This window comes from Neomonachus schauinslandi, chromosome 9 (assembly GCF_002201575.2).
Source record: "Neomonachus schauinslandi chromosome 9, ASM220157v2, whole genome shotgun sequence".
In the NCBI taxonomy this organism is placed as follows: Eukaryota; Metazoa; Chordata; class Mammalia; order Carnivora; family Phocidae; genus Neomonachus; species Neomonachus schauinslandi.
In genome coordinates this window covers 95,880,785-95,894,928 of record NC_058411.1, presented here as the reverse complement: position 1 = coordinate 95,894,928, position 14,144 = coordinate 95,880,785, and the positions used below count along the sequence as shown (strand labels likewise).

At 34.4% G+C, this 14,144-nt stretch overlaps 1 protein-coding gene across 1 annotated transcript in view; it reads left to right on the top strand.

Moving 5' to 3' along the window:
- Window positions 1–14,144, top strand: part of ZNF280D (zinc finger protein 280D) — a 124,587-nt gene that overhangs the window by 69,225 nt on the left and 41,218 nt on the right. Inside the window, exons 17-19 of the mRNA XM_021693807.2 lie at window positions 2,510–2,572; window positions 9,138–9,256; window positions 9,407–9,443. Of these exons, the coding sequence (XP_021549482.1) occupies window positions 2,510–2,572; window positions 9,138–9,256; window positions 9,407–9,443 (219 nt within the window). The remainder of the gene's footprint in view (window positions 1–2,509; window positions 2,573–9,137; window positions 9,257–9,406; window positions 9,444–14,144) is intronic.

Below are 14,144 nucleotides of genomic sequence, written 5' to 3'. Positions count from 1 at the left end.
TGTGATAGCATCATAACTGATGTCCTGTCTACAGTCCGCCCCCTCCCCCCTCCAGTTCTTCCTTTCTTCTGTTACTACAGTAGGTATGTCTGATCAGGTCATTTTTGGCCTAAAATCCTTTGCCTTCCTAACATTAATAGTCATGAAGTTCAGATATTCTGTAGAGTATAAGACCTTTCAATATTTAATTTCTAACCACTTTTCCAGCTCCTTTAGTGCTTTTTTCCTGAAAATCCCTCTGTATCTTGCTCTTTGCTTTGTCTGGAGCAAGGCAGTAGTGACCTTCTTAACTGAAATGAAGTCCTGATTGTTAGTTGGCTTCTTTTCCATTTACTTGCAGTTTTCCTTCATGCAGCCACAAAACTTTGTATGTATCACTATTAACGTTTATCTTATAATTATTTATGAATATGTATTCATTCATTTAAAAGCACTTGTTAGGCATTATTCTGTGCTAGATGTTGTTTGACTTTTTCCCCTCCCCCCACTCACCCCTGGACTTTGACAGCTTGCCCTCTTTTTTTTTTGTATCTTCAACCTCTAGTGTAATGTCTTAAGTAGTAGGCATACCATCAATATTATTGATGTTCCTTTTGTGTTTCATCAGAAACAAAGTTGTTAATGGTACTGAATTGAGATTATTAAGAAAATATGGTCAAAAGGAGTTTTTTCCCCTCTAGTCTTATTGAGGTATAATTTATAAACAATGAAATTAACTTATGTTTAGAGAATAGCTTAATGAGTTTTGATAATTATGTACAGTCATATAACCAGGTGGTGAATTTTTAAAACCTAGACTTTAACATATGTTTTTACTGTTGTTTTTAAAATCGTAACCTTTTTTCTCTTCTCTTAGATTTATTTCTATATTGTTATTAACTTTATGCAGATCTAATAGGAAAAAGAATTTTTTTCCTTCTTATTTGTGAGCTATAGACTATAATACAAGAATAATAATAAAAGGATGGAATTTGTGTAACATACAAATAAAGAGGCACTATAAGTTTTTTTTGTAGATTGGAAACTCTAAATTAAAACTGGATTTGGACAACTAGAATTTTAAAATTACCAACATTTTAATAAGTTACAAGTTGTAGACAGAATGGAAGCCATCAAAGACCCTAAAATGTAATTTTTTTTCTCTTCTCAAACCAAAATTGTCTGAGGAAAAAGAAAAAATAACTTTTAAAAGTAACTTTTAAATCTCATTTAAAAAATAACTTATTTTGGTTCACATTCTTTGAGCCTCAGATAAAATCTTGGATTTATTCTTCTGAAGAAACAGTTATGTGCACAAATTTTTGCATATAATTTCAGTGTTTCCTAACTCCCAATGTTCTCTTCTAAAAAAAAAAAACCTACTTAATATTTTTGTGATGTTGTGTTATATTTATAAGATATTCATATAAATGTCTTATATTTAATAGTAGTTATCCCCAAATTGAAGAAATGACTTAGAAGTCTTCTAAGGACATTTTCTGGGGATTATAGCAAGTCACAGTATTTCTTTTCCCATACAGTACATGCTGTACTGATGATGGTTACCTTGTATCTGAGAGTTACCATTGACCTGGTGTGTTGGCTACTTTGAGTCTTCCAGTGCAAACTAGGGCTACCGCTTCTCAATCTTTAGCTTGCATAAGAATTACTGGAAAAACTTGTTAAAACAGGTTCTGGTAGGCCCCACTGCCAGAGATTAATTCAGTTAGGTTTGTGGGGGGGGGGGGGGGCACAAGAATTTGCATTTCTAAATAAGCTCTTTGGCGATGCTGATGTTACTAGTCTATGACTCCACTTTGAATAGTACTGTGCTAAAGCTAATCCTGGGTTTCTAATACAGGAAAGCTTTCTTTACCAGATTTAAAAAGGTATATGAAAGCTATTATCATTGGCTACAAAGTTTGGTTAGAGGTTCTCTGTTTTGTGTTTAGGGGGAGCATTATTTTAGCTCAAGAGTTCTGCTTTAGTTTGTTTTTTATAGAACTTCTAGTAATTGCAAAGAACTCTCTAAATGTTTGATTTTACAAATGGTAAACAGTGGCAATTAGCTGAAGTACTTTACTTCACAGATCATTTGGATTTTACTCCCCCTCCCCCGATATAGGCATGTTAAGATTGAAAAATGATTTTTAAAAAATGATGATTGATAATGATTCATGTTATTTGCAAGAATTTGTCTTCACCTGTTCCTTAACAGATGAAAAAAACTAGTTTGAGGTACTTTACTTTTTAAAAAGAATTTTAAGTATTTCCTTTTTTTATGTAATGGTAAGGTACTGATCTTATAAGAATATACTTAGAGAAATATGTGTCATTAGAAAATAAAAGGATAAAGTGGAATTTAGGATAAAACATTGAATTAAACAGGGATGGCAAGCATTATTTTATTATTTATATCATGATCTTTTATGTAAAACTAGAAACTTTAAGTACAAACTTGATAATAAAGCTATAAATGAATAAGACTTACTGTATAATAAAATTAATAATATCTGTTTTGTCTCTCCAGCTTTCATAGTAACCGTCCAAGTAAAAGGTTTTGTATTTTTAAGAAGCATTCAGAAGATCTCAGGTAACTAGTTGATCTTTTTAAAATCTTTATATTGAAAAATTATTTAACTTAAATTGTGTATATATGACATCTTTATTGAGATATAGTTCATATACCATTTAATTCATTCCTTTAAATTGTACAGTTCATAGTTTTCGGTGTATTTACAGAATTGTGCAGCCGTCACCACAGTTAATTTTAGTACATTGTCATCACTCCAAAAAGAAACTCTTGTACCCATTAACGGTCATCCCCATTTCCTCCCAACTCCTCCCATCCCTAAGCAACCACTAATCTAATTTTTGTTTGTATAGATTTATGTATTGTGGACATTTCGTATAAACAGAATGATGCAATATGTGATCCTTTGTGACTGGCTTCTTCCACTTAGCATATTTTCAAGATTCGTCCATGTTGTAGCATGTCAGTACTTCATTTTTTATTGCTGAATAATATCCCATTGTATAGATCTACCATAGTTTATCTGTTAAGGTTATTTTAATTTTGAAGCCATTATGAATATTGCTGCTATAAGCATTTGTATACAAGTTTTTGTCTGGACTTGTCTTTTCATTTCTCTTTTGTACGTGTGTAAGGATTAGAATTTCTGAGTTATATGGTAACTCTATGTTGAGCCTTTGAAGACCTGTCAAACTGTTTTACAAAGTACCTCCACTACATTCCGACAAGCAGTGTGTGAGGGTTTCAGTTTCTTTACGTCTTTGCCAACACTTGTTATTATCTGGGTTTTTTTTTTTTAAGATTTTATTTACTGATTTGAGAGAGAGAGATAGCAAGAGTTGGGTTGGGTACAGAGGGAGAGAGAGAGACGCGGACTCCTCACTGAGCAGGGAGCCTGATGCGGGGCTCAATCCCAGGACCCTGGGATCATGACCTGAGCCGAAGGCAGACGCTTAACTGACTGAGCCACCCAAGCGCCCCTATCTATTTTTGATCACAGCCATCCTAATGGGTATGAAGTGGTATCTAATTGTGGTTTGTTCTAATTTTTTAAAAACCTGATGTTAGGGGCGCCTGGGTGGCTCAGTTGGTTAAGCGACTGCCTTCGGCTCAGCTCATGATCCTGGAGTCCCGGGATTGAGTCCCGCATCGGGCTCCCTGCTCAGCAGGGAGTCTGCTTCTTCTTCTGACCCTCCCCCCTCTCATGCTCTCTCTCTATCTCATTCTCTCTCTCAAATAAATAAATAAAATCTTAAAAAATAAATAAATAAATAAATAAAAAATAAAAACCTGATGTTAGGAAGACCAATCTAAATGATTGCTGCTGGATGTTAGAGAGTTCTATTCATTATATCCTTAGACTAGAGGTATGATTAGCCTATATTCTCTTGCTAAATTTGTTTCAGTGGTGACAAGTGGTACCAAGATGATATCTTTATGCATTTATATTGTAAAGTGAGAACAAAAATAAGGCCTCCAACGATATTTGAATATTAAAAAGATATCTAAGATACCTAGTAAAATGACTAACACTTTTTTTAGTTTTGAAGTACATTTCTCAAACCACTGGAATTCTTGAAATTGTTAGGTAGCTTAGTAATTCTTATTTTTCCTTTATCAAAGAGAAGTATACAACTTGCTTACTGTGCAGAAAGAACTATTGATGAATATTTCTAAAGACATTGATAATTAACTTTGGTTGTACCACATGCTTAACTCAGAATCAACTGAGCACCATTTTTTCTTAATATTCTTTGGAATTTTTTGGACTCTGTTGTTCTTTATTTTGTTCACATTGCCATTGCTACTTGAAATAATCAGTGTCTTTGCTGTCCTCAGCTAATATATAGAGATAAGGTTAGCCAGTACTTGTTTTGGTGCTTTGAGTTAGTGGAAAAGGTGGAACAAGGGATGATACTATGTTTCAGGGCCTTTGTACTTATTAGTCCCTGTGACTAGTCTTGTTCCCCAGATTTCTGTATGTATTCCTTTATCTACTTTGGGCTGCTACTCTGATCAGAGTGAACCTTTCCTTGACCACTTGATTTTACCTTGTATCTTCTCCCCTGTGCTTCACCCCAGCACTTCCTATCTCCTTTTTATTCTACATTTTTATCCAGATTATCTTTCATCATCTGACATACTGTGTACTTTTTAAAATTTTCTGTGTCCTCTCGCTAGAATATGTGTAGTTTGGATTTTTGTCTCTGCCAGGCATTGACTAGTGCCTGACACATGGTAGGCACTCAGTAAATATTGTTGAATAAGTTAATGTATATGTTGAAAATTATTTATATGAACAGTAGGTCCCACCTATGCTATAGCTCATAGGGATCAGTAGCTCACAGGGAGAGAAAATTTTGATTTAGTTTTAAAAATATAGTAGTATAAATTCTAAAACATTTACTGAATTCAAGGAAATGGATTAAGATTATATTAGATGTTGCCTTTACTGAAAATTTTTATAGGAATAAAAAAGGGTTTTTTTTCAAAAGATGAGATTTTGGTTTGATTTTTACCTTACTGTTGTCCAAGCTCAGTTATATGTGTGTTTTTTTAAATGAACTATATGATTTTAAAGATCTGGAATACTTTTCTTTCAACTGGAATAGGTCTGAAATAAAAAACTGGTCAATTTCTGTGAATGGACATAGCATACTTAGGATTGTAGAACAATAATTTTTGTGATTACTCTTTTGTCTGAATGGAATATTCATTCTTTGGCTATTTATTATACATCTGTCAGGTACATAATATAGCAGGTCTTATGAAGACGACAGTGATGAATAGGTCTTGGAATCAACCATCAGGGAATGTATAGTTTATTGGGTGGGAGATAAGGGGTGAATGTATAAAACTATAATAAAGCAAGGAGGACCTTTAGTAAGCTCAGTAGGGTCTTTTTTTCCAAAGGGGAGGGTGATAACTTGGAATGATCTGCATAGGTGTTAGATATACTTGGCTTTAAAGAATGAGCATTGTTTATACTGATAAAAGATGCACAGAGGCATTTGAGTTAAAAGAAATAGCGTGAATAAAGGTGCAGAAATGAAAAAGTACAAGGCATACAGAGGGAATGGCTAGTAGTAAATGGATGGAGCATGAAGTTTAGATAATAGTAATAAGATTGAAGTCTGGAGCAGTAGTTTTAAGCTTAGAGCTAAATTGTGAAAGTGTTGAAAATAAGGTTAAGGAGTTCGGACTTAATTTGGAGAGCATTAGAGAACCTTTGATATTTTATATAGAATCAAGTGATACTGAATGAAGTTTCAATAGCAAGGTAAGTTATAGATGCATGAGTCCTATAGATTAGGACTATTGTAGTAGTTATGAACAATTTAGTAGGACCTAAGTTAAAATGATGAGGCAGTATTACATCATGTTTAAGAATATGGGCTCTGTCTGGAATCGAAGTGCTCAGTTTCAAATCTAGTCCTGACCTTTATCAGCTCTGTGTTTTTGGTAGTTTACTAAGCAGACTTTTTTTTTAAAGATTTTATTTATTTATTTGACAGACAGAGAGCACAAGTAGGCAGAGAGGCAGGCAGAGGGAGAGGGAGAAGCAGGCTCTCTGCTGAGCAGGGAGCCCGATGCAGGGCTCAATCCCAGGACCCCGGGATCATGACCTGAGCTGAAGGCAGCCGCTTAACCAACTGAGCCACCGAGGCGCCCCTTACTAAGCAAACTTTATAAAAAGGTGATAAATTATAGCAACTACCTTTTTAGGTCATTAAAATATTTATGTGTTTATTTATTAAAGATTTATCTATTTGAGAGAGAGAATAAGAATGGGGGGAGGGGCAGAGGGAGAAAATCCCCAGGCAGACTCCCCGCTGAGTACAGACCCCACGCAGGGCTCCATCCCACAATCCATGAGATCATGACCCCAGCCAAAACCAAGAGCTAGACACTCAACCAACTGAGCCACCCAGTTGCCCCAAGTTGTTAAAATATTTAGATAAAATGATATGTCTAAAATTGTTAGACTGGCACAGTATAAGTACTCAATAAATATTATTATAATCTTGCCATACTGAATATTTTAAGGAAGAGACAGATAACTGTAGTTTGAGCTTTACTATTGGAGGAAACATCATAAGAAAGATCAGTCATGGGGCGCCTGGGTGGCTCAGTTGTTAAGCGTCTGCCTTCGGCTCAGGTCATGATCCCAGAGTCCTGGGATCGAGCCCCACGTTGGGCTCCATGCTTGGTGGGAGGCCTGCTTCTCCCTCTCCCACTCCCCCTGCTTGTGTTCCTGCTCTCGCTGTCTCTCTCTCTCTCTGTCAAATAAATAAAATCTTTAAAAAAAAAAAAAAAAAGATCAGTCAGGAGAAGTTGATTTGGGGAAGAAGTACATGATTTTAGTTTAATGAAGGTCAGTTTTGATGTGCTAATGTGACGTCTAGGTGTAGATACAGAGCACACTGTTAGACTAGAACTTCAGGGGAGAAGTCAGTCTAAAGTATGTTACTTGTTTGTATTTTGTATATTGGCAAAACTTAAAATTTTAAAGTATGTGATGAACTTCAAAACTGCATTTATGCTTTGTTAATAAGTTGACAGTAACAATGATCACATTACATGATCTATTTTTTTTCACCTAAGCAAAAATCACTTATAAGCAGGATTTCAAAGAATCTCATGGAGGAAGAGGTGCAACCAGAACAAATAAGGGAAACAAAGCCATCAGTTACTACCATGGCTTCTCTCTAGTCTGACCTGCTGAAGCAGGATGATCTTGTCTTTATTATTTTCTCTGGACCTGGGTTCCATTTTCCTTCCTTAGTGCAGACAAGCTTTCTCTATTGGTGACTTGAATATACTAGTCCCAGTCTCCCACAACTTCTCAGATCAAGAAATTTGATTATAAATCCCAGTTTTACAAATCCTTGTTTAGTGAAGGCATGATGAGTTAGGCATTCCATCCCTGGTGCAAGTAACTATGACTAGTGGAATAGTAATTTAGCTACTACTTACCATTGAGACTACTTTTGGTTTCTGCAAGGGCAGTTTATTAATAGAGAAGACTATATAATTAGTTATTAAAGTTAAGCTTTTAAGTTTAACTTAAAAATATTCCGTTTAGAAATCTAGTACATTTTAGTAATCACTTTCAAGAGGACTTTTAATTAATGTTTGATAAAGTTCACTTAAGTTGAATAAATTTTTTAAACAGTCACATTTAGGGCGCCTGGGTGGCTCAGTTGGTTGGGCAACTGCCTTCAGCTCAGTCATGATCCTGGAGTCCCTGGATCGAGTCCCGCATCGGGCTCCCTGCTCAGCAGGGAGTCTGCTTCTCCCTCTGACCCTCCCCCCTCACATGTGCTCTCTCTCTCTCATTCTCTCTCAAATAAATAAATAAAAAATCTTAAAAAAAAAAAAATAAACAGTCACATTTACAATTCAATTTCCTTAAATACCTTAACATCATTTATACATTTAATATATTTGATTTTCTTTTAAACAGCATTTCGTATGCTTGACTCGTAAGATCCAAAGTGCTTAATCTAGTAAATATAATAAGTTAAACATAGAGTGGTTTTCTAAGTTCTCTGAAATATTTCCATATTTTTGCAGGGCTAATAATATTTTTAAATACCTTTCAACAAAAAATCAAAAGTTTAAACAATTTAAATTAGAATCTGAAGGCCAGTGTTACATCCTGTATGCCAATTATGTTTAAATATTTTCAAATAGCAAATGCTACACAGTCTGATCCAGTGAGTATAAAAACTATTCCTGAATTCAACAAAAAGTATTGACAGCTTTGGGAATTGTTTCCAAACATTTTTTAAAATTTATAATCATTACAGATTTCATTTAGGAACTGCAGCACTCAGTGGAGTTTTGTTAAGGAACAAGTAATTTAGGCCCCAGATAGTGGACCAGTTCACTGTGCTCATATGCTAAGGACCAAGATTTGGACATCTGTTGTAGTGAATTAACTACTTTAGTTAATTCAGTGTTAAATGAGAATAATGCCAACCTTGGATAGTTTTGGTGAGAATTAAACTAAAAATATATGGGAAAACCTTTAACACATGGTACACAATTGATGGCAGCTACAACATCATCTCTTTTTAAAGCCTTAACGTTTCTCTTCTAATTTTTTCATCACCTAAATAAAACACTAGATTATAAGCTCTGTTAGAGCACAGACTATATTTTTTGGTGATCATTATAATCACAATGCGGTATAATAGTACATAATAGTACAGTGTATATAAAGACAGCCTCAGTAAACATATATTGAGTGAATTAATACTATATCCTTGCTTTGCAGATGAACAGAGGCACAGATAGATTGTGACTTGTTAAAATAACACAAGTTGTAGTGAGGCCAAGGCTGGGCTGTAGGTCTCCTGTCACCTAGTTTTTAGCATGAGTAGTAAAAGTTTATAAAACAAAAATACTTTCTGTAAATAAATGGTAGCATAATTTGAATATGGCTATTCCATTTTCCAGAGAATCATTTCAGTTATATCAAGTTTTATAACAAAAACGGGAGTGAGTTATGACATAAAAAACAAATTATAGAAAAATAATCATTGAACTTATGTATGGATTTTTATAAAAGATGAAAACCTTTTCTTTTATACTATTTGCTTTTTTTTTTTTTTTATAGGGGCATTACTCTAGTGTGCCTTAATTGTGATTTCATAGCTGATGTTTCTGGCTTAGATAATATGGCCACACACTTAAGTCAACATGAAACTCATACTTGTCAAGTTGTAATAGAGAAAGGTACGTATATATAATTGTATTACTTTGGATTTTTGATATTTATTCCAGTATTTTTGGTCAGCCACAATATGGGCTCTTTACTAAATCGTTTTTCTCACTCATCATATTTCATGTGCTGTTTTAAATATAAAACTTTTCTTCTAATTTCAGTTTCTGTTTGTATCCCAACTTCTGAACATCTTTCTGAGTAAGTTTAATTTTTACTTCAGTGCATTTTACTTTGATGGATTTTAGCAGTATTGCATTTTAAAATGTATCATTAAAAGAAATGAAAAATATTAAAGTTTTTTTTTTTTTTTTTAAAGCTGCTTGTTGAAATAGGTTCCTGCTCTTTGGAGCTCGTGACCTGGTGCAAGACAAGTTGGAATTTCCTAAGTTCAAAGTTCTGAGATGTTTTCTTACACAAAGGCAGTTAAGCAGCCAAGTTCATGACACTAGCTCTCATTATTCAGCAATTTTCAGCTTCAAATGGGACTAGATTCTTATTCCACCTTATCTTTGTGTCAGGTTGACATATCTTAACATGTGTTTTGGTTTTTTTTTTCCCAGTTGGCTCTCTCCAAAAATAACTTTTGTTGCTATGGTCATTTCTTACTTTGCTAAAATAATTTGTGTTTTTCTCTGCTGTACTTGCCTTCAGAATAATACATTCCAAATGATATGGCTGTTTGTCTTTTTGTGTTTTGTCTGCTTTCGTAATTTCTTATAAGTCTTAAGTTTTTAGGCCAGATGATTGTCTTTTTCCTCATCCGTTGTCTGTCATTGTGCTATTTTTCTTATTTTTCAGATGCAGAGGCAGCCCAGAGATTTCAAAAAATGTCCAGGGTACACCTGGACAGTGTCCCCCTTCGATGGACACAACTGATGCCTGTTCTCTCTTTTCAAGGAATGTGAATAATTTGACTGTGGGACCTGCTGTAGGTTGTGGTCTCAAGAAATCAGATTTTGGGGAGACTCCCTTCCTTCATGGCTGGCCTCCCGTCAGGCTGATGATGATTTAGCCAGAGATGGTCTCAGGGCCCACCAAATTGAGCACACCTTCCCACTGGGGGCTTTGGCTCTTGATCTTAAGCTTGTGGGTCGCTTGTGGCCAAGAAAACCCCATCAGATCAGTGCTTCAACATCCAAGTTGAAGTATACTCATTTTGGCTGCTGCCTTTTAATCTTCATCTAGCATGAATGCAGTCCAAGGAATACAAAAGCTCTCTGGTTGTTAGGAAACCATGGTTATTTTCATGTCCTTGGAACAACAGGTCTCTAAAATTATGTTCCAAATTGCAGTTATTTTTCTATCATTTAAAATATATTACCCAGTACTAACTTTCTAGTTTTTTAGGAATACCAATTCTCAGATTTTTGAATTTTAAAAAATTTAATTTTGAACTTGGTTTTATGTTCTCCAGATTTACTGATGTCTATTTTATGATGTCTATTTTTATATTCTTTTCTTTAAAACTGTTGTTTAGTGTTTGCTTTGTTTTGTTAAGAACTCCCAAGAGATTCTCTGGAATTCTCTACGGATTCCCTTATAGCTGCCTATTTATAGCTTTTTATTTTGGCTGTTGTTCAGACCATTTGACATTATTATATCCTCTGTCTTACTTTGGGATTATTATGATCAATATTATCTTAATAATTGTGGGTTTTAAAGTGTAAAGAATTGGCAAAACCTCTTCTTGCAGACCTTAAACAAGTTTTAAAGTCACATATTTGTACATCTAATATATAATATCCACTTAACCATTAACGTAGTCTCTTTGGGTAAAGGTAACATTAAAAATTATGGGGACCAATAATGTAGTTGTTTATATTTTTATATATATATATATATATATATACATACATATATATATCTCCTCATACATATGTATATTTTAAGAATTTGACATTTGTTTATTTGAGTTACATTAAATATAGATCTACTAAACAGTTTTGATGCTATTAATTTCTTTTAATAAAAAATTGTATTGTTTAAGTGCCTCAGGAATTATTTACTAATAAAGAATTCATATGAAAGCTCTAGATTTATCATATAAATAGGAGGATTGCTTTAATTGTTTTATGGAGGCCTTATTATTATTTGGCCTACAAACTGAAAGCTTTATCTACTTAATGCACCGTACATTGTTTTCCTCCAGGACAATTGAAAGGTCACTATACTATACCAATTTCTTGAATCTTAAAGACAAGCAAAATGCCTTTTGTAATCTTACCTGCTGTGAGGACAGGCAGGCTCTGAAAGTATGACTCAATTATGTTTTTTACTCTAAAATCAGAACTTCTTTAATTTTACTTAGAAAAGAAACTTAACACCAATTTAGATGACTGCATGTTATGTAATGTGCTCCTTGCAAATAATAATCAAAAAAGTTCAATCCACTAGTGTTAAATTTCCCAACTAATTAGTACTGTAAATGAATGATTTTCCAAAAGCTCGCAAAGTGGCTTGTTTCTTAGCAAGTGGACCTGGTGATACACTAGTCTTTATTTCCTTATTTCTAGGATGTTTTGTCATTCACCCTCTTTCTACCCAATTTTAAAAATATTTTAAAATTTTGCCCAGAAGCAACAACTTCTTTCCATTTGTAACAGAAGTTTCTTTTTCGTTTATAAATCCTTGCTCTACCTTGGTTAAAGCTCTAAACTACATTCTTGATATCACAGTGTAGGAGTACTGCTTTGTGTTCTTTCCTAGGACTCTATCTTATAGTATTATCAAGTTCATTTTCTTAAATTTTAAACTCTTAAGTTCTATCACATATAACTTCCTTTTTAAAAAGTTGGTGTAAATAAAACACTTAAGCAAATTTTGTACCAATTGCCTTATTATATGCAGTTGGTTGAATTTTAATTTGGTGCTGACGAGTTACCATCAAGTTTATTCACTTGATCAGAAATTGTCATTTCATGCACGTGTGTTTTTGGTTACCACCAAATAAAAAGTGAAATTTAGTTTGAATCCATCACCATTCTTAGAAAAAATGATTCCTGAACTATAGAGACTTAGGATTCTTGCCATATTTTTGTCACATTTTGGCAAAACACCTTGCTGCTTTGGGCCTCATTTATTCAGTGATTTCTCAAACATCTACTTTGTGCCAATCTCTGCCCTTCTCGAGCTCATGTTTTATTTAGTGCTGAAAGACAGGCAATAAAAAGTAAATAAAATATGCAGTATGTTAGACTGTGGTCAATACTGTAGAGTAACATAAAGTAGGGAAGGGGGATAAAGAGTACATGGTGGGAGTTGGTGGTCAGAGAAGGCCTCACTGAGACATGACATCTGAGTAAAGACCTGAAGGAAGGACTGCAAGGAGACTGGGTTGGCCACAAATGAGTGAGCAAGAGAGAATAGTAGGAGATGGGGCCTGCAAGGTAATGTGGGCCATGTATGAATTTGGCTTTTACTCTGAGATAAGAAGCCATTCATTAGAGGAATTTTGAATAGTGGAGTCTTGTATACCTGAGTAAAAACTACAATCAACAAAAAACCTTAAATAGAGAAGAGTGTTTATATTACTCTAGTCCCTGTCTTGAGAATAAACTACAGAAGACCAAGGGCAAAATCAGGGAGATTAGTTGGGGGGCTCTTGTAATAATCTGGTGGGAGATGGCAGGGGATTAGGCTAAGCACCTAGCAGTGTGGGTGATAGAGGTTTGATTTTGGATATATTTTGAATTTGTTGATAGTTTGAATGTGAAATAGAGAAAATGTTGAGGGTGACATCATAGTTATTAATCTAAGCAAATGGGAAGATGGCATTGATACTAATTGATATGGGGAAGACTAGGAAGAACAAATTTGGAAGGGAAGATGAAGACTTTGGCTTGGAGCATGTTTTAGTTTGAGATGCCTGTTAGACATCCAAATGGAGATGTCATAGTCATTCACTTATGTGAAGTGAGGGGAGTGTTCTAGGCTGTAAATATCACTGAACATTTTTAAATGTCATGGGAATGAATACAAGTAATACGGGAGAAATGTGAATAAAGTTGGTATATCACTCTCAATATCCTGGTTATGATTTTGTACTATAATTTTGTAAGATGTTATCATTGGGAGAAACTGGACAAAAGGTGCATGGAGTCTCTATTATTTCTTACAACTACATGTGAATATAAAATTGTCTCAAAAGTTAAATTAAAAAAAGTCGTGGAACTGTATGAGATTACCAAGGGGCACAGTAGAGATAGAGAGAAGGTAATGTCCACAGATTGAGCTCTGGGGAATCTGACAATAGAGGGTTAGGGAGATGAAAAGGTATTGGCAGAGGAAACTAAGAGGGAGTGGCCAGTGATATAAAAGGAAAACCGGGGGAGTGGTGGTTTCCTTTTTGTAAAATATGAGTGCAGACATGTTGTAGAGTTCTGGGATTCTTTATTCAATATTGGTCATACATACATGTTAAAATTTGTTCTTAGGACATGAGTACAGAGTGCCACATATCCTTATCTCTGGTAGCAGAAACTTTTGACCATAAGAAAACCAAATGTCAGCATTACTCCCAGCACCTTTAACTCCCTACGTGTACTCTCATAAAAGTAATTCTCTTATATTTTTACAAAAGAAAGTAACTAGGTCATTGTTTCCCAAACTGAATTGTGGAACTAGTGTGTCCGTAATTCATAAACTGGGGGGAAAGTTTCCGTGGTCAAATAAGTTTAGGAAATGCAAGTTAAAATTAAATAGATTCTTTAATATAGGATCTTTCCTGCTAGATGTGGGCTGTATCAACTAGTATATTTATTTGACCCTGGAGTTTTTTTTCCTTCAATACTTACTAACTTTTTGACATTAATTTTCATACAATAAGTATGTAGAATGCTGATCTAGAGGGATCATTCTTTGGATTCTCTGAATTGGGGAATAAAAAGTAGTTTTTTAAGA